At 40.2% G+C, this 21,322-nt stretch overlaps 1 protein-coding gene across 1 annotated transcript; it reads left to right on the top strand.

The window, feature by feature from the left end:
• Positions 1–103: 103 nt before the first annotated feature.
• Positions 104–16,054, top strand: ST6GAL1 (ST6 beta-galactoside alpha-2,6-sialyltransferase 1). Its single transcript, XM_063306736.1, has 5 exons — positions 104–785; positions 1,401–1,498; positions 5,946–6,047; positions 10,903–11,077; positions 12,841–16,054. Exons 1-5 carry the CDS (start codon positions 179–181, stop codon positions 13,080–13,082), a joined length of 1,224 nt encoding a protein of 407 aa, XP_063162806.1. The 5' UTR covers positions 104–178; the 3' UTR covers positions 13,083–16,054.
• The last annotated feature ends 5,268 nt before the right edge of the window (positions 16,055–21,322 follow it).

Genomic DNA, 21,322 nt, shown 5'->3' with positions numbered 1-21,322 from the left:
CAGTGCAATCCTATGCAACTGGCTTTTGGAGAAGTATCTAAAGCAATGTGTAAAAAGCATTAATCTATCTATAGACTATTATCCCCCCCCCGCCGCCAAATTAATATGTTTACATTGTTTCCTTTTTTCAGGTTTAGCCATCTGAAATTGAACTTCCCAACCTAATGCATTGTACATTATGGTTCATGTCAACTTGTTTAGAAAATGGATGTTCGGCATTCTGGTCTTTGTTTTGGTCCTGAGCATTTATCTGTGGAAGGAAACACGGAAAGGAATTTTCATCTCCATAAAAACAGAAAGCCAAACTGATTATCTGCAAATGGATCTGTGGAAATGGATCTCGATGACACCAAGAATGGTCCAGAATAAAACTGTCAATGGCCCAGGCAAAGTCTCTTTGTCCAACAAAGAATCCCAGGCTAAAGTTAGTAATGCTGAACCTAAACCAAATCAAATCAAAGTCTGGAACAAGGATAGTTCTTCCCAGGGTCTTCACGCCAGGCTCCAAATGGCAAGAAAGAATTACTTAAAAATGAACAAATATCATGTGAAATACACTGGACGGAAGAATGCTGCTAAACTCAGCCCAGAAAAGGTGTTGTGCCAGCTTCAGAAAAAACTAGACTTTAGGATGGTAACTGCATCTGATGGCCCCTTTAATACATTGGAATGGGAGACATACCTGCCTAAGAAAAATATCAGCGTGGAACTGGGCAATCTAGGTCGATGTGCAGTTGTATCCTCTGCAGGATCTATGAAGCAGTCACATCTGGGGGCAGAAATAGGTTTGCATTTGTATATTTTTCTGGTACAACAAAAGTAACTAAATATGATTAAAACATTTTGCTGTTGAGTTTTCCATGATATGGGGCAGGAAAAGCTAGTTTATCCTGATCTAATTGGTAGAATCCAAACATCTGGAGGGCACCAGCTTGGGCAAGGCTGGAAACCCCCAGCCAATTTTCCTTGCTATCCATCTTGTCCAAATTGAGGTTCAATTGGTTGTTCCTCATCCACGCCAGTTAATTGAAATTAATCAGTATCATGTGCCTTTCTTTATTGCAAGAGAGGTAGCTGCGGGTATTGGATAAAACCACCTGTGCCCAATTCTACTGCTTAGTTAAAGGAGTGTTGTTGGGTTTTTTTGGTATAGCCATAATGCTCTTGAGAATTATTTTTTTCAAAGGCTTAATATTAGTGTAGGAGCAGATCAACATAAAGTAGCTATAAGGCTATAGTATAAATTTTTCAAATACAGGACAAAAACGTTGAGATGAAATTGTTCCTAGCTTTTTCTGTAGAACAACATAGGAGTGATTCATAGCTGAACTACCGAAACTCTGAAGACTGGGGGATTTTGCTCTGAGATGTCCTCAGTACATGTTTTCTGTTTCTTTCAGACAGCCATGATGCAATCCTGCGGTTTAATGGGGCCCCTACAAAGGGGTTTCAGGTGGATGTTGGTGAGAAAACTACACTGCGCCTTGTTAATTCTCAGGTAGGTCTGCTAAGGAACAAGAGAAGAGGGAGAATTTGGGAAGCTTTCAGAATGGCTCTTTCTATTGCCCAGCCTCTTTGGGTCTGCAAATATAGTGGCAAAAAATAAAAGAATTCTTCTCTTTGCACAGGAACAGAGCAGCTGAGCCTAACTAATCTCCCTAAGTTGCAGTACATTAAATGTGCATTTTCCTTGTTTTAAAACACTTGTTAAAGCACCATCGGAAGGGGTTTGCTTTTGTTTTATTCCTCTCCTTGAGGGATACCCAGCTCATGGTTTGGAGGACACATGAAACCTACCAGAGACCCTCCAAATGTCACCCAACTGTCGTTTTTAATGGCATAGAATAAGGAAATTATTAAATGTATGCAGAATAATTATGTTATCTCTACTGCATTACTTTAATTAAATGTTAATTGGATTTTATTAAGTCAAATTTAGCTTTTTCCAGCTCATATCTATTTCTGTCGTAGGCCTGCCAGTTTTTTATAGTACTGCTCCTGACATTCAAGGACCTTTGTCCAAAAATAGATGTGCAGTTTGTGCTAAATTAATAGAATGCCAAAATATGTCTCCCAGTTTCCAGAAAGTTTTCTTTATTTCTTTATATCATTATCAGGGTGCTTTTGAATATTTTCAGAATTCCTTCTGGTGATGTTTTGCAAGTTATTCTAACATTTCATTTCATTTTATTAAAGGAAGAGAGTGCAGTAATTTATTCTCTGTTATGAATCTTCAAATCAGTGTGATGCGTCCATGGCTGGATGCCCATGCTTCCTGATTTAAAAAAATGTCCCATGAGAGAGTTCCCTTGGGGTTTGATTGGAACTTGGGAAGCCAGAAAGGCTGCAGAGCCCAGGAAATAGGATTCTGTGATAAAAAGGAGGAGCTCCATGCACACCTGCCATCCCTGCAAAGCTGCCAACTCTCATGAGAACTTCGCTGATATTTTCTGTTGTCTTAAAAAAATTGAAAGCAATTACTTTTTCAACTTGTGTGAAAGAATTATCAAAATAAATGCAGGTGTAATTAAAGGCAAAGCACTATTTTAAGCTAATCAGACTTAGCTGTGCAATCCTTCTGGCTGGAAACTTTTGGACACTTCTTCACATATTCTGTAATAAATAACATCAGTGCAGCTTCTTATTTATATTGCAGGAATCCAAACGGTAAAGCAACCAAGAGATACAGCTTTGGCTCAAACTACAGCTTTGACTCAAAAAGTAAATTTATTACCAGAAGTGCTTTGCATATTATTTGGATCTGGAGAATGTGTTAGAAATTTTCACTGGAACTTATGCGTGTGTGTGTGTGTGTGTTAAGCCTCCACAATAACAGTTCTCACATACGAAGTGCACACTATTATTAGCCGGTGGAGAAAAAATATCTTTAGTGCCTATAAGTTAATGCCAAAGATGGGAAAGAGCTTCACTGGGATTGTACGATCTCCATGAAAATTATTATCCCCCTTCTTTGTAGTTAAAAAAAAAAAAGAACAATACTAATAACAATACTAATATTCTACCTGAAACATATAAGTAGGAACAGTCCCTAAGGTGGGCTTCAGGACAGTTCAGTATGATCCTGCAGTTGTTTACTGCAGCATCTGCATCTGGAATTGAAATAGAATAGTTGCAGGGTTTTGTGTGGATTTCTGTGCTGCTAAAAAAAAAGAAGAATGAAGTTATTCTGGAAAAATATTTAAAGGAGTCAGTCTGTAAAGATTGGTTATGGACATCATAAGTACTTGTGCACTATCTTGAGTGCAACCTCTAAAATTGCTCAGTCTGGCTGGTGATGACAGAAGTTGTAGTCCACCATTCTGGAGAATGCAAACTGGGGAAGGCTATTTTAATTAAATAAACACATTCCTTATTTTATGATATTTTAAACTTCTTGTAGAGTGATAAAAGGAAAGAATGAAAACAGATACAGATATCATGAATGATGGCTTGAGCCTGGATTCTATTTCACATTCCAAGGTTGCCTGTTTTTAACTGGGTTCATTTTTTAATGATTCAGTCAGTCTTCAACACTTAAAAATCTAATTAGTCAAAAACAAGAGTTCATATTCTCTGCAGCATATCTGCAGTTCATAACAACCTATTTCTTATGTTTTTACACTTTGTTTGTGACCACAATTCCAGTTTGTGTATTTCAGTAGTAGCCTTCTTCAGTGTGGCAGCCTCCAGAAATACTGCATTGCAGTTCTTAAAACTTCTAGCCAGTTTCAGGGAGTTGTAGTCTGACTTGTCTGGAGGGCACCAGGTTGGAGAGGACTACTCAAGAGATTCCATATTCATTGCAGCTGACTCCATCAAACAACCTAATTGACTAGTACAGCTGGAATGCATGAATCTCTCTGCATATCATGAATGCAATAGGATGATAGAAATGGAGTCACTGAAAATCATTCCTTCCTTAAAAATACTTACAACTCTGAAGTTTGCCTGAGCATATGGAGATAGTTATATATATTGGAAGTAGGAGAAGTTAAATTAATGCTGAAATGAAAACTGGTTGATATGCTAAAGTTGGCTGGCCAATAGGAATATTGTATTATTAGTTAACTGGTGTGATAGTTTATGCCGAACAAATAATGGAAACAAGTGAGAACTAACAAGGGAATGAGAGACCAGGCAGTTAAATAGATAACAAAGCAAGCGGCCAACAAGGCAGAATTACTAAATGTGGACCCATAATAGTTAAATGTAGCTCAAAAAGGCACTGAGAGCAGAGATCTGAAGTAATTCTGATGCCTTGTGCTCAGATAAAAATAGCCAGAAATATGTGGTGACAGGATATTAATGAGGTAGCTCTGTTAACGGATAAGGACTTCGTTAAGGCAAGTTTGTTACAAACTGCCTTATCCCCACAGTTCACAGAGCCCAGGGAAGTAAACAAGACAAGCTCCTAGTCCTTGCTTTTAATGGTGGCCTGCTGCCTCAGTTGAATGTCAATGTCCCAGGGGCTATGGTGATTGATATTCATATGGAGAACCAATAGGTTTATGAGTAACTTCAGAGTTTTCAAAATGCAACTCAAGAGCCTCTATAAACTGAAAATAAAGTTATGATGTACCATTACAACAGAAATATCTGTGATTCTTCGCATAGACATTCTCTGCTTGAAACAACATTCTTTGGAAAACTCAGTGAATGTTTAAATTTGTAAGTGGTTACAAGCACTTGGGAATTAGAGGCTTTGCTGGAGCTTTATTACAAAACTACCCAGTGGAAAAGTGTATGGAAAATTGAAAGAGGGAACTCTGACTGATTTCTGCTGCCTATCAGAGTTGGATATTTGGCATTATCTGAATAAAAATTAATGCCAGCACTCTGCAACTGATGTCATCTGTAGATGATCTTTCTTCATCCTGTGCTTTACTTAACTGTGTCCTATATCTGGGCAATGACATTGCATTTACCTAGGTTAGAGTAGATTCAAACTGCAAAAGTTATTTGTAGGTCTCCATCTGCTATTTCTCTGAAATAATCAAAGATGGGGCTCATTGGGATGTTTTATTTGGGTTCTTTTAGCTGTGAATATGGCACCCATTTATTGTAAGATATGTTTGTAAGTCATAGCCAGCTCTGCATGTAATAGAATGCATGTTTCAAATATATTGTATATTGCCTGCAAATATTGTTCAGTGCTATGGCAAAACTCCAAATGATAAAAATATCAGAGGTGGCAGTGCCTGTGTGTGTACAACATCTCTATGAAGACATTTGAGGTGTTCCAATGACTGTTTCAGCAAATAAAATGGGGAAAATGTGTATGAACGCAAGGGTTCAAGACCATGGGGATGTTGGAAATACATTTCAGATCTTTCCTTAAACATTCAGAATTAGAACTGAACCAAGTCTATATGTGTATGTGTGGTTGCTGTATGACTTACAGAGGTATTCATATCTTCCTCTCCATATTAAGCCTGCATACATTTGCTTAAACACTTCTTACTCATAGTATGTGTTTTTCTGACTTTGACTGAAACCCCACTCAAGCAAGAAAAGAAATGCAAAACTCATGCAGCACTAATCTGTCCCCATAAGCTGTACTATCACATAAGTTAAGGGCTGGTGGGTCATGAAAATAAGTGTGTTTGTTTTCCTCAGAGGTTCTTGCTTGTGGCACTGTACATACAAGATCTTCCATGCTATCCCAGGTCCTACACACAGAAATTGTGTAATTATCTGGGAGCATCAAGTTGGAGAAGTCTGATCTAAAGTAATGGTCCAAATAAAGCTATGTCACCTGACTCCTTAAGTCAGCCTTCCACAGCCTCAGATACTTCAGAAAGCTTCAACTTTCAGAATTCTAACTAGAGAATTCTAAGAATTGGATTGCATGTATATGGAGAACATGGATTTGGGATATAGTAGGTGTCCCAGGTTTTTCAAATGGGGAAGAACGCATTGATCTCCATCTCTTTTGCCATTTCTAGCTTATTACTGTTGAAGAAAAGAAGTTTGTTTCAGATGTACAGTATAACTTTGGAACCATTATTGTGTGGGATCCAGCACCATATCATGCAAATATTGATGAGGTAAGTTTCATTGGTGTTCATTATTTATTTATACAGGATGTCTAGAAAAGTTGGTGGTAGGCCATGTGTAGTTGCATGGATCGACCCTTATTTTATATATACCTCCTTTTAGCAATTCATACCTAGATGTTTCTCCTGAATCTGAGCCTTGAATTTAGTGCCAAATAATGAAACGAAAACAGCAAGAAAGTAATCACTATACATGATATAGCTACGGTGCTACATTATCATTTTGCAAGTAGGCACTACTGACAGGAACCTAATACTTTGCTCAGAAGAATTTTTAAATGGGGACTGTAACCCCACCCCTTTTTAGGCCTGTCTGTGCTTCCAGCAGTCAGTAAACTAATTTGTGCTTCAGTGGAAAGTTTCCTGGTCTCCAGTTTAATGAACCCCTTTTAGAGATTTGTTTTTAATACAGCCCTATCAGCACCACACAAAATATTTCTGCTTGGGAGATTGGTAACAGCCACTTAATTGGTAACAGACGTTTATAGGCTTTCAAATAAAGCTGTTCCCAAAAGTCTGAGTATTGCTGGTGCCATAGACACAAAGTAGCAAAATACAGTATAAACCTAGTTACTGCCTCTGTCTTCAGCAAAGGATCGTTACCTTGTCGTGGTGCTGGAGCTTGAGCACCTCAATGATGCCATGAACTAAACCGTGAAGGGCCACCCAAGACGGGAAGGTCATGACAGAGAGGTCAGACTAAATGCGATCCCTGGGGAAGGTAATGGCAACCCACCCCAGTATTCTTGCTGTGAAAACTAAATGGATCAGTACAACCAGAGATATGTCGGTATACCATCGGAAGATGAGACCCCCAGGTCGGAAGATGGTCAAAATGCTACTGGGGAGGAACAGAGGATGAGTTCAACTAGCCCCAGACGTGATGACGCAGCTAGCTCAAAGCCGAAAGGACAGCTAGCGGCCGACAGTGCTGGTGGTGAACGGCGAATCCGATGTTCTAAGGATCAACACACCATTGGAACCTGGAATGTAAGATCTATGAGCCAGGGCAAATTGGATGTGGTTATTGGTGAGATGTCAAGATTAAAGATAGACATTCTGGGCGTCAGTGAACTGAAATGGACTGGAATGGGCCACTTCACATCAAATGACCACCAGATCTACTACTGTAGACAAGAGGACCACAGAAGAAATGGAGTAGCCTTCATAATTAATAGTAAAGTGGCTAAAGCAGTGCTTGGATACAACCCAAAAAACGCCAGAATGATCTCAATTCGAATTCAGGGCAAGCCATCTAACATCACAGTGATCCAAATATACGCCCCAACCACAAATGCTGAAGAAGCTGATCGGTTCTATGAGGATCTGCAGCACCTACTGGACAACATGCCTAAAAGAGATGTTATTTTCATCACAGGAGACTGGAATGCTAAGGTGGGCAGTCAAATGACACCTCGAATTACAGGTAAGCATGGCCTGGGAGAACAAAATGAAGCAGGACATAGGCTGATAGAATTTTGCCAAGACAATTCACTCTGCATAACAAACACTCTCTTCCAACAACCTAAGAGACAGCTTTATACATGGACTTCACCAGATGGACAACACCGAAATCAGATTGATTACATCCTTTGCAGCCAAAGGTGGCGGACATCTGTACATTCAGTAAAAACAAGGCCTGGAGCTGATTGTAGTTCAGATCACGAACTTCTTCTTGCACAATTTAGGATCAGACTAAAGAGATTAGGGAAGACCCACAGATCAGCTAGATATGAGCTCACTAATATTCCTAAGGAATATGCAGTGGAGGTGAAGAATAGATTTAAGGGACTGGACTTAGTAGATAGGATCCCGGAAGAACTCTGGACAGAAGTTGGCAGCATTGTTCAGGAGGCGGCAACAAAATACATCCCAAAGAAAGAGAAAACCAAGAAGGCAAAATGGCTGTCTGCTGAGACACTAGAAGTAGCCCAAGAAAGAAGGAAAGCAAAAGGCAACAGTGATAGGGGGAGATATGCCCAATTAAATGCAAAATTCCAGAGGTTAGCCAGAAGAGATAAGCAATTATTTTTAAACAAACAATGCGCGGAAGTGGAAGAAGACAATAGAATAGGAAGGACAAGAGACCTCTTCCAGAAAATTAGAAACATTGGAGGTAAATTCCAGGCCAAAATGGGTATGATCAAAAACAAAGATGGCAAGGACCTAACAGAAGAAGAAGAGATCAAGAAAAGGTGGCAAGAATATACAGAAGACCTGTATAGGAAGCTATCGGGGATAGCTTTGACGGTGTGGTCAGTGAGCTAGAGCCAGACATCCTGAAGAGTGAGGTTGAATGGGCCTTAAGAAGCATTGCTAATAACAAGGCAGCAGGAGACGACGGCATCCCAGCTGAACCGTTCAAAATCTTGCAAGATGATGCTGTCAAGGTAATGCATGCTATATGCCAGCAAATTTGGAAAACACAAGAATGGCCATCAGATTGGAAAAAATCAACTTATATCCCCATACCAAAAAAGGAAACACTAAAGAATGTTCAAACTATCGAACAGTGGCACTCATTTCACATGCCAGTAAGGTAATGCTCAAGATCCTGCAAGGTAGACTTCAGCAGTTCATGGAGCGAGAATCGCCAGATTTACAAGCTGGGTTTAGAAAAGGCAGAGGAACTAGAGACCAAATTGCCAATATCCGCTGGATAATGGAAAAAGCCAGGGAGTTTCAGAAAAACATCTATTTCTGTTTTATTGACTATTCTAAAGCCTTTGACTGTGTGGACCATAACAAATTGTGGCAAGTTCTTAGTGGTATGGGGATACCAAGTCATCTTGTCTGCCTCCTGAAGAATCTGTATAACGACCAAGTAGCAACAGTAAGAACAGACCATGGAACAACGGATTGGTTTAAGATTGGGAAAGGAGTACGGCAGGGCTGTATACTCTCACCCTACCTATTCAACTTGTATGCAGAACACATCATGCGACAAGCTGGGCTTGAGGAATCCAAGGCTGGAGTTAATATCTCTGGAAGAAACATTAACAATCTCAGATATGCAGATGATACCACTTTGATGGCTGAAAGTGAAGAGGAACTGAGGAGCCTTATGATGAAGGTGAAAGAAGAAAGTGCAAAAGCTGGCTTGCAGCTAAACCTCAAAAAAACCAAGATTATGGCAACCAGCTTGATTGATAACTGGCAACTAGAGGGAGAAAATGTAGAAGCAGTGAAAGACTTTGTATTCCTAGGTGCAAAGATTACTGCAGATGCTGACTGCAGTCAGGAAATCAGAAGACGCTTAATCCTTGGGAGAAGAGTAATGACAAATCTCGATAAAATAGTTAAGAGCAGAGACATCACGCTGACAACAAAGGCCCGCATAGTTAAAGCAATGGTGTTCCCTGTAGTAACATGGCTGCGAGAGCTGGACCATAAGGAAGGCTGAGCGAAGGAAGATCGATGCTTTTGAACTGTGGTGTTGGAGGAAAATTCTGAGAGTGCCTTGGACTGCAAGAAGATCAAACCAGTCCATCCTCCAGGAAATACAGCCAGACTGCTCACTTGAGGGAATGATATTAAAGGCAAAACTGAAATACTTTGGCCACATCATGAGAAGACAGGACACCCTGGAGAAGATGCTGATGCTAGGGAGAGTGGAGGGCAAAAGGAAGAGGGGCCAACCAAGGGCAAGATGGATGGATGATATTCTAGAGGTGACGGACTCGTCCCTGGGGGAGCTGGGGGTGTTGACGACCGACAGGAAGCTCTGGCGTGGGCTGGTCCATGAAGTCACGAAGAGTCGGAAGCGACTTAACAAATAAACAACAACAACAACTGCCTCTCTGTTCCTCCCAAAAGCCCTTTGACTGGAAGTGAAGCACAGAATCTGTTTCATCTGAACCTTTTTCTCTATCCAGTTTCCAGTATCCAGTTTCATTTGGGTGTTTTATATTGTGCTTTGGAACAGATTCCATTTTGTAACATTTTTTTTTCTTTTTGAATTTTACGTATCTATAACCACAAGAGGGAGCTCTTGTGCAGGGAATCATTGCTTGAGACTTACCTATATTTTTTGGACAAGCCTTGTTTATTCTTGAACTGCATCTGGGTAAGAGATCCAAAGGCGAAAGGTAACATCTTGGAAGATAAAGAGATGAAACAGATTTTGCCTGATGCAGAAATATCAGAACATAAAGAATTTGCAGAAGTTCTGGAAAAAAATTTTTTTTAAAAAGGACTAGAAGAGCACTAAAGAAAACAACTAAAGTGGAAGCACGAATTGCACCCTAGAAATTGACCTGGATAAGGACTTTTTACTGGACTTACAAAAGAAGTTGATTAAAGTCTTGAAGTAACCTTCAAGATGGGAAAAAGAAAAATGGAAGGGAGATCAAATCCTACAACAGCATCTGAATGAACTAAAGATAAAGATTGTTTAAAACAAAAGGAAGGAGTACAATGTTGATTTGTCTGATCAAGGTTAAAATAAGGTGTGTTTGTATAAATCTGGAATCCCCTTATGGACTTTTTGCTCACACCAGGACTGAAAAGTTGATGATTTATGGATTTGCATATGGATAAGAGATGGGTTATGGGAAGAAGAGATACTTGCATGTAATGTTATATATATATATGAATTATTAAGTTTGTTTGTACTTGTTGTGATGAAGATCAGAAACTACTTCTTTATATTTCTTTTTCTTATTTCTTTTTCTTTTCTCTCTCTTTCTGTACACCCTTTATTTTTATTTTTTTACTTTCCCTTTTTGAGTTTAGTTTGTATTTCCTTTTGCTATTGTTATTAAAAACTTTCAATAAAAAATATTTTTTAAAAAGTATCATATCTCCAAAGAGGAGATTTGTAACTCATTTTCATTTCTGGTTTCAGTGGTTCCAGAAACCGGACTACAATTTCTTTGAAAGCTACAAGCATTATCGGAAAAGACATCCCAAGCAGCCTTTTTATATCCTGAATCCCTACATGCAGTGGCAACTCTGGGATATCCTCCAGGAGAATTCACCAGAGGATATTCAGCCAAATCCACCCTCTTCTGGCATGCTTGGTAAGTCTTTGGTTTCTCCTTTCAATTTGTACTCCTGTTTTAGAGAAATAGAGTACAAAGCTGACCTTGGGTGACAGCTAGTATATAAAAATGGGAGCAGACTCTGGTGCCTATCAAGTTGGGAATTAAAAACAGGGCCACCAAAAATTATGGTTATGTGCCATCAATCCGATGTTGTCTCTTAGTGACCACATAAATAGATTTTCTCCATGAGATCTGACCCTAACCTGGTCTTTCAGATCTTCCAACAATGCCACTGTAAATAAGTCCACCCCTTTGCTGCTAGTGATCCACTTCTTCCTTCTCCTTACACCTTTCCCAGCATTAGAGCCTTCTCCAGAGAGCTACGTCTTTGCATCACGTGTCCAAAATAGAATAATTTGAACCTTTGTGCCTCGAGTGAGAACTCTGGCTTGGTTGTTCAATGATCCATTGTTTTGTTTTGTTTTTGTTTTCAGCTCTCCACAGTATTCTCAGGAGTTTTTCCAACAAAGTGTCAATTTATTTATTACATCATATTTATATAGCCACCTGTATCACAGAGAATGACTCTGAGTGGCATACAAAACTCAATTAAAAAGAAAACCAATAAATACATATAAAAGAATCATCATTAAAAACTATAAAAAAAACTATTAAAAAGCACGCATAGCAAGGGAGCCATCGCAAAATCTCCCCGGTCCCTTGGGACTCCCAGGCCCAATCACATAGCCAGGTCTTGAGGGACATGCGAAATATTAAGAGGGATGGGGCTAACCACACTTCCAGGGGGAGAAGATTCCACAAGGTGGGCACCACAGCAGAGAAGGCCTGCCTCCTGGGACCTGACAGGCGAGACCCTCATCATGCCTTCTATGTCGGACGAAATGGGATGGGCAGATGTAATCGGGGAGAGGCAGTCCCTCGAACAACCCAGCCCCATGCTATGAATGACTTTAAAGGTCAATATTCTTCCTATCCTGTTTCTTCAAAGTCCAACTTTTGCTTCCATAAAGTGTCAGAGGGAATACCATTGCTTGCATGATTCCGATCTTTACCAAAAATTAAGGAACTAAATTTTGCATATCTCAACCTCTGCAAGTTTAAGATGTGTGGACTTCAACTCCCAGTATTTCCCAACCAGCATGCTGGTAAACACACACAAAACACTTATGGAAGGTAACAGTCTTCTGTACTAAACTACATAACAAATGCTGTTTGATCTTCATGCACATATTTAGCAACAAAATAGAACCAACTTTAAACATCATACCAGTTTGACTCCTGCTGCAGAGCAGAGGGAAGAGCTACCTTCCAAATTAGTTTATGTCCCAGCCTGCTTTTCCAGATCTGAAAGGAAAGTGTACAATTTAAGTAGTTCTCTTTTTTTGATGTTACAGCCTGTTGTTAAGTGCATTTTGGAAAAATCTCAGATTAATGGTCTGGCTGATGTGAAGATCCGGAGCGAATAATTTCAGCACTTAAGAGTTTCTGAAATGGCCCTTGTGATATTCGCACTCTGACAGATTGGATTGGATTGCATTAGATAAGATTAGATTAATATTTTTAAATGTGTTATCAACACTTGTAACCTTACACATCTGATGGATACCAGGTTAGGAAAAGATTGGTATGGAATCCTTCAGGTTTTCTAAAACGAGAGGTTTCTGGGCAAAAGAAGGTTTTTTTCCTATACTTTGTTTTGCTTTGTGTTACTATTAATATATTTTCTGTTAAATTGTTTCTTTACCAGCCCTAAAAATGATCTCTTTTTCTCTTTCTAGGCATTGTTCTTATGATGAACTTCTGTGATGAAGTAGATGTTTATGAGTTTCTCCCCTCTAAGAGGCAAACAGACATTTGCCATTATTACCAGAAGTTCTTTGATCAAGCCTGCACATTGGGTGCCTACCACCCACTGCTCTTTGAAAAAAATATGGTGAAGCACCTGAATCAAGGAACAGATGAAGATATTTACAATTATGGGAAAGTGACTTTACCAGGCTTAAGGAAGGCACAATGTTAGGAGTATGAATACCAAATTCTGGGCTTGGAAGCCTGTCTTGATTCACAAGGCACTTTAATTTTTAAAAGAAAGGGTTGTAAGGGACCTGTCAAGAAATTAACAGGTTATTAACAACAAGCATTTCTTCCATTCAATCTGCCTTAATTCAGGACTACAACATGTGCCAGAGAGATACATAGCATTCAGCAGAATGCATTTCCCAGATGAGTGCCAAGAATATTATTACCCAACATGATTACAGAAATACAATGAAAACTCTAATTTTCAGAACTTCATTGGCTTGTATCTAATTTTTGTGACTGAATTAAAAAGACAAATAGATGGCTGGTTGCCACTTCAGGGCCGGTACCGAAAGCTGCTAAATGAGGCTTCTGCGTTTTAGAAACACTTAATCCAGTGATGGAGGGATCAGAGTTTCTGTGCCTTGTTACCAGACTTGTGTCTGTTCTGGACTGTTCAGATGCTAATATAAGGATATGATCCAAGAGGGCAACATTGTGAGCAAGAATATATGGATTTAGAGAGCCGTTTGTAAGGCCATAGCATTGATATAGAAAAAACAAAGACTGGAAATTAAAAATAATATATTAGTGTTACAGGAATGGATCCTGGCAATGGGCTCAGGGCTTTACCAAGACATTTTGCAATCCAAAGTGAAGAACAAGGTGGTTTTCCTTTCCATACTTTATCCAAAAGTTAGTCCTCCAGTGCTCTTAAAGGTAGCAGAGTAGTGTAGCAGGCATAGCATATGCCACTTCCCAACATCTTGCTGCTGATCATCAGCATTTACTACCTGAAGGGACTGCCCCATTCTGTAGGACCAATTCTGGAGCAGCTGAGCCAATGCTACTCCAAATTGGATGTTGCAGATACTATAAACAGTGCCAAATTCTGTTGAATGCCTGGTATGTTATGATACTTCCAATGTTACTAAAATAAACCCAGTATAAAAAATTGGGAAGTAATCTTTACAGTCCTAATTGGATCCATCCTCTCTACATGTCATTAAAAATGGAGCTGAGAAAAATATGCTGCAATAATTGGTTTTTAATGTTTGTTTCCAGAGTATGTTTTGCAGCTAAAGACTTTTTCCACACTATGATAGTCTGGATAATTTTTGTAATATATGTGTTTTTCATAGAATTAGTGTTGAAAGAGACCAAAACTCAACTAAAACTGTAACTTTAGACAGGAACATTGCTGTTTTTCACATATGCATATTTATATACACACTCACTAGTTTATAGTCAATACAGTAGTTCCTCATGCACCAAGCTGTTTAATTTGGGCCTATTCATCCAAAAGAACTAAACATCTTAGATTATAATCTGTTGTGACAGCTTGTGAGTCACTTTCCAAACTGAAGTGTTGGCAGGGATGCTGTTTTTGTCATGCATGGTTTTCTAGGGATTGTTTCCCCTGTTCTGCATCCTCTTAGTTTCAGTGAGAAAAAGACTGGCATGGGAGGCTATCCTGAGTCCTATCCAATGAATGGAAAAGTTGTAGATCTAAACTCTCCTCTGGTGACTCTTTCAGGGCCTGCAACTGAGAGGAACACTGTTGTTGGTGTAATTACACCCGCAGTGCTTTTTGCAGCCACAGTTGGTACCTCAGGATGATCACACCTCCTTTTATCAAAAAAAGGAGCACTTTCATCCATCCTGGCCACCCAATGAATATTTCAACAGGATTAGGTTGTATCTGTTCACCACGCCACTGTTTAAAATATGCCATAAACTTTTTCTTTTGGCCTTTCTTAGGCTGTTCTTTGGTATTCTGACTTCGTTCAGTTATCTTCACAATGATAGGTATGAAAGGGCTACTTTTGGGATTATTTCTGAAATAATTTGCTACTTTAAAATTGTTCTGTTAAAAGAAAAGCAAATTTAATATAATTTTGTTGGTGAACAGCCAATCGTATGTTTTCTAGGACAAAACAGTATTCTGAAACATTATGATTACAATAACATTATAGTCATGCCATACAACGACACTAGCCAATCTTTTACCTGTTCAGTGTGCCATCCGTATTCTAGCTGGGTTTTGATAGCATGGTATTCCTTACATATGCTGCCAGAATGTAGCACATATGTGAAAAGCAATATCCATTTGAACTGTGTGGTTGATGAAATAATAAGTCCCTCATACGATTCCAATTAATCATCAGCTTTAAGTACAGTATGTAATTATACATAACAAAGTTTAAGGTTTTGAGGGATACAGATGCAATTGGTAGGAGGTAACATCTGCATTTCAACTTCTAATTAATTTACTAGTGTATATAAAACCAACTGGATAAGCACCAACCGTTGATAAGAATTTTATTTCCTCATACATTAATCTAGATACATTTATTTGAATTTCTTTAGTCGGGCCATTATCTGGTTTTTCATGTATCCTAATAGGTACAAAAGGGAGATATAGACCTTCCCCAAGCACTGAATATCTGGGAGAGGGGGGACTGGACAAAATAGCCATCCCCACCTAATATTTGGGTAATTGGAGCAAACTTTAATTATGCATTCTTTCTACATGGAATGGTATCATATGAATCATCCCACCCAGCCACAGCAGCTGAAACAGGAACCATTACTGTATTCCTGTTTAACCAATTTTACATACCTGAAAAATGTTAAGTTTTCTAAAATCATATGAAGACAGTGATGTCATTCAATTATGTACCATTTTTAATAGACTTGGATCAAAAGAACTACTCTTTAAGATCTAAATCCCAGCCAATATTTTGTTCCAAAATGAACATGTGGAATAAGAAGTACTTTGTATCTAGGGGTGTTTCTTTACCACTTTTATATACCTGTAGAGAATTAAGAAATGTTTGCATTTTTTTCAAGTTAAAACTGTAAAGCCTCAAATGTCTGATTTGTGAACAATAATCTTTAATATAATTTTAACTAATTTTGAAGGATCCAAAGATGTAAAATTTGAAATAAAAAAATTGTAAAGTCATAAAAGTCATTGTTGCCGTACCTATTTGCTTCATGCCATTTCTTTAGTTGAAGTGGAATTAGAATTGGAAACTGGGTTCCTCCTGGGTAAGGAGGGGTTAGGGACCCCTGCAGGTTCATTGTGAGGATTATGTTCCTCAGTTTATGGATAAGGTCACTCAAATCTGCTTTAGAGGTAGAGTTGGACTCTAGCTGGGCCGGTCCTTTGGAGATGACTGAGGTACAGTCTTGTTCAGTTTTCTGAGCTGAGTTTGATCTGGTTTCACTTGAGGAAGTGGACAGGTCCTCAGGATGCTGAGCCCTGACACCTGTGTGTTAGATCCATGCCCCACTTGGCTGGTTATTGTTTCTTTGGAGGTAACCTGTGGCTGGGTTCAAGTGGTGGCAAATGCTTCCCTGCAGGAAGGGGAAATTCTCAAAGAAGGCAGTGGTCCACCCCTACTCAAGAAGCCATCGCTGGACCCATCTGTACTAGATAATTTTTGTCCAGTCTCCAACCTTACTTTTTGGGGAAGATTGTTGAAAAGGTAGTAGGTGTACAGCTTCAAAGGGTTCTGGAGGAAGCAGATCATCTGGCCTGTTGCAGTCTGAGTTCAGGCCAGGATATAGCATCAAGATGGCATTAATCGTGGATGGCAGATTCAGGAGTGGGGTAGTGAATCTACCTTCGCCTTTCTTGATCTCTCAGCAACTTTTGATACTATCGATCATGGTATCCTTCTGGGCAAGCTGAGGGGGTTGGGAGTGGGAGGCACTATCCTTCAGTGGTTCTCCTTCCTCCACGGCCAGTTCCGGTCAGTGTTGGTGGAGGGAACAGGTCCAGCCCTAGACCATGATGTGTCTACACCTACAAAAATCAGAACTGTGCAAATGATGGTATTCTGTGTGACACTCTATGGAGGTGAAAGTTGGACTTTGAAGAAGCAAGATAGGAAGAGTATTGACACTTTTGAACTTTGGTGTTGGAAACAGCTCCCAAGAATATTGTGGACAGCCAAGAAAGCAAACAAATGGAACATCAAACAAATCAACCCAGAGTTCTCACTCAAGGCACAAATGCCCAGGCTCAAATTAGCCTATTTTGGACACATTATGCAAAGACCTACAGTAGGTCTCTAGAGAAGGCTCTAATGCTGGGAAATATGGGGTCAATTTCACCTCCAGGGGGGATGGTGTTCCACAGGGCTGGTGCCATGACAGAAAAGGTTCGTCTCCTGGGTCCCATCAGATGTAACTCCTTCACAGACGAGACCCGCAACATACCTCTTCTGCCAGATCTGATGGGACAGGCAGATGTAATCAGGGAGGGGCAGTCCCTCAAATAACCCAGCCTCATGCCATGAAGGGCTTTAAAGGTCATATGTAGCACCTTGAATTGGACCCAGAAGCAAACTGGTAAGCAATGAAGCTCGTGAAGCAGAGGTGTAATATGTGCTGCTCTAGGGGCACACGCAACTGCCCGTGCCACTTCATTCTGCACCAGCTGAAGCTTCCAGATACTTTTCAAGGGCAGCCCCATGTACAGTGCATTACAGAAGTCCTTCTGGGAGATGGCCAGAGCATGAGTGACCATGAGCAGAGCCACCTGATCCAGGAACAGGTGCAACTGGCACACAACATGAAGCTATTTAAAGGCCCTCCTAGCTATGACTGCCACCTGTTCTTTGAGCAGGAATTGCAAGTCCAAGAAGACCCCCAAGTTGCGTACTGAGTCTGTTTGGGGCAGTGCAGCCCCATCCAGTACCAAAGATGTCATAGTCCTAGAATAAGCAGGCCCCAAAACCCAAAGCCACTCAGTCTTGCTCAGCTGAAGCCTGTTGTTCCCCATCCAGACTCCCACTGCTTCCAAGCACCAGAATAAGACATCAACAGCATTGCTTAATTTGCCAGGGACAGAGATGTATATTATCAGCATACTGACGATATCTCAGCCCATGGCAACTGATAAGCTCACCCAGAGGTGTCATGTAGATGTTGAAAAGGAGAGGAGAGAGCACTGAACCTTGCGGAACCCCACACAGTATGGGCTGAGTGTGGGATCTCTCCTCCTCAATCAACACTGACTGGTATCAACCCTGGAGAAAAGAGGAGAACCAGCACAATACTGTGCTACCCACCCCACTCCCTGCAGCTGATCCAGAAGGATATCATGAAGTCCTGGCAAATCCAGCATGCCTCATTAGCATGTGAATTAGCATGTAAATTGAGTTGTCCCACAATGCAATTCTGAGGAAGCTGTTTGTTGCCACTCCCACTTCCTCTCTCTCCTCTTCCTCCTTCTTCCACCCAGGGAGAAGCAAGCATGCTGCTCTGGTTTCCATTCATCAGGGCCATGTGCTCGGGCCTTGATGAAGGATTCTGCCCCTTTCTTCCACACAGCTCTTGGCAGCTGCAGTGCTGAGAGTTTAGGGCAAACTAAGTGTTTAGAAAGAAAAGAAGAACAAAGAAACTTCATCTTTTCCACCAAGATGGATGTAACAGAAGCAACAATAAAGTCAGTAAGAAATTCTTTTACTTACCTTAACCTAATCTGTCTAAGCGTGTGATTCTTAATGCTTGGGAGGGCTGAATGTGTAAGATTAATAACCTGTGTTTCTCTGACATGCTCACTGAAGCTATTTTAAGATAATATTCTTTTTCTGTGCCAGCTTCTCAGCTGTGTTATAAGCTCTGCTCCATTTCATTTGTTCTAGCAGGCCACTAAATTGGCTTCATCATGTAGATGTTGAAAAGGAGAGGAGAGAGCACTGAATCTTGCAGAACCCCACACAGTATGGGCTGAGGGTGGGATCTCTCCTCCTCAATTACCACTGAGTGGTATCAACCCTGGAGAAAAGAAGAGAACCAGCACAATTCTGTGCTAGCCAACCCCAATCCCTGCAGCTGATCCAGAAGGGTATCATTATTGATGGTATTGAAAGTCACTGAGAAGTCAAGCAGAACTACGATGGATGCACAACCACCATCCCACTCCTGCCAGAGATCATCTAAAAGTGCAACCAATGCCATTTCCATCCCATGTCCAGGTCTGAATCCTGACTGAAAGGGGTCCAGTTAATCCACTTCATCCAGGGTCTGCTAAAGCTGTTGCGCAACCACCTTCTCTACCACCTTCCCTAAAAAGGGAAGGTTAGATACTAGATGAAAATTGTCCAGGATAGTGGGGTCCAGCAATGGTTTCTTGAGGAGGGGCAAACCAAAGCCTCCTTAAGAGGCGAAGGAACAACCCCCTCACCAAAGGAAGATTTCATCACCCCTAGAACCCACTCAGACAACACCCCCCCCAGACAGCTTTAATTAGCCAGGAGGGACATGGATCTAAAGAGCAGGTGGCCGAGCTCACAGTCCTGAGGACCTTGTCTACTTCCTCAGACCCAAGAGGTCCAAACCGTTCTCAGGTAACAGGGCAAGACTCCACCCCAGGCATCTCCCCAGAACCTGCAACAAAGCTGGCATCCAACTGTGAACAAATTTGAGCGATTTTATCCAATAGATGCTGAGCAAATTCTTCTGCATGATCCTGCAGGGGAGTCTCTCAGCCCCTTCTATCCAAAAGGGCACTGGTCACCAGAAACAGGGCTGCAGGATGGCTCTCTGTGGACACAATAAGGGCAGAGAATTATTGTTGCTTCACTGTCCTTACCACCACAAGATAGGCCTTAATAGCGGCTCTCACCCATGTTGGACTTGGAACTTGACTTAGAGATGGGTTCTTCCTGCTACATATACTAATTCTGGAGGATAAAATCTCACAATGACTTCATTCAATCAGACATTGGACCAATGAGATTTTCCCCCTTTACTTGAACATTTCCACTCCAAAAGGAACACAAAACACTCTTTTTTGATATTCCATTGTCAGTATCCAGATAGTGATGCTTACGTGAACATATACGTTTTCATAAATATTTTTACACACAACATTAGGAGTGCTAATTTCTGTGGTATTTCTTAATATGCAATGCACATCTCTTCATTGTCAAACTATAAGCCTTAGTTTTTCTGTACAAGTATCACACTCTCTGTCCTAGAAAAAGGTTTAGGTTGGCAATTCAGTGTTCAAATATTGCCTTATACTTAAACAATGTTTTTTTTACTGGTTCCAGGAAAGCTCATAAGACTTGAAAATGAATGGATAGATTAGAGGATATAACATTCCATAAACAGCCTTATACATTAGTCTGGTTTTTGTTCTTTAGGAAAAGGTGATTGCAGCCTGGCCAAAGCCCCTAGATTTCAAACCATGATAAAATGCAGTATTCTCTTCCTGCCATGTTTGGGCCACTGCAGGATGCTGCTTTAATCTGTGATAAACCACAAGACTTCGTATTATTTCCTTAACATTGAAAAAAGGATGTATTAGTCACTGTTTTCTCCTAAACAACTAACTTCTTTCTTAAAATGACAGTGGCATTTTCAGCACCCTTAAATTCCTTCCCTCAGAAGGAACACTTCAGAATTGTAGAGATTCTGAAGGGTGGGGGGAAGGACATTTTAAACCAAAATGCTAGTGGTGAGATCTACAACCAAAAGTTTCCAGTGGATTTTCTTTTCATTCAGCATTTTATAATCATTTACTTCCAAAGATTCTCAAGATCAACTTTTTTGAATTTCTGCAAGCCTACTTTGATTTTAAAATATAGATATGGCTATTACTGGGATCAATATTAGTATATGAAACTGTTTTAACACAGGGAAATGACAGAGCTAGGCTGATTAATTCAAAAGAAGAAAGATAGATGCACAAAAAAGCAGGCTGAGCAAAAGGACTCATCATCCTGAAGAAGGGGAAAAAAAGGATAGAAGCAAACAGAATATCTGTGAAATCCTTAAAACTCTGAAGGGTAAGTTCTCTAGGTAAAGATACCTAGATACTTCCATATAAGTCTTTGATTGTGTAAATGGCCTGCTTCATTCACAAAATCTTACAGTGTAGTCTGACAACAATATTGTTCACTATAATCCTTCAGTGCTTTCTCCATATTTTCCACTTTAAAAGATGAATGGAAAAGCAGCAATGATAGAAACCATCTATCCAGAAGCACTAATTAGATTCAAAAATGTTCAGTTACATGATTCTGCCTATGTCTTTAGCAACTATAAGCAAAACTGAATTTACACAGCCATGTGCTGTAGCCTACCAAAAACCCTATTGGCAGACTATGCAGTACTGCTAAAATCCAGTACTACACAAACTCAGATTTCGTTTCTAATCTGGAAGCTGTTAAAAATGCAGTTGTGAACTCTGGAGAGAGATGCTTTGCAAGTCAAGAG

This window comes from Candoia aspera, chromosome 6 (genome assembly GCF_035149785.1).
Source record: "Candoia aspera isolate rCanAsp1 chromosome 6, rCanAsp1.hap2, whole genome shotgun sequence".
Classification (NCBI taxonomy): domain Eukaryota; kingdom Metazoa; phylum Chordata; class Lepidosauria; order Squamata; family Boidae; genus Candoia; species Candoia aspera.
This window is presented reverse-complemented; position numbering and strand designations above follow the sequence as displayed.

Bases quoted from the DNA above. Each gene is read 5' to 3' on its own strand.
- ST6GAL1 (XM_063306736.1), top strand. From the start codon at position 179: ATGGTTCATGTCAACTTGTTTAGAAAATGGATGTTCGGCATTCTGGTC. The intron at 786-1,400 runs GTTTGCATTTGT...TGTTTCTTTCAG, and splicing joins ACATCTGGGGGCAGAAATAG to ACAGCCATGATGCAATCCTG. The intron at 1,499-5,945 runs GTAGGTCTGCTA...TGCCATTTCTAG, and splicing joins TGCGCCTTGTTAATTCTCAG to CTTATTACTGTTGAAGAAAA.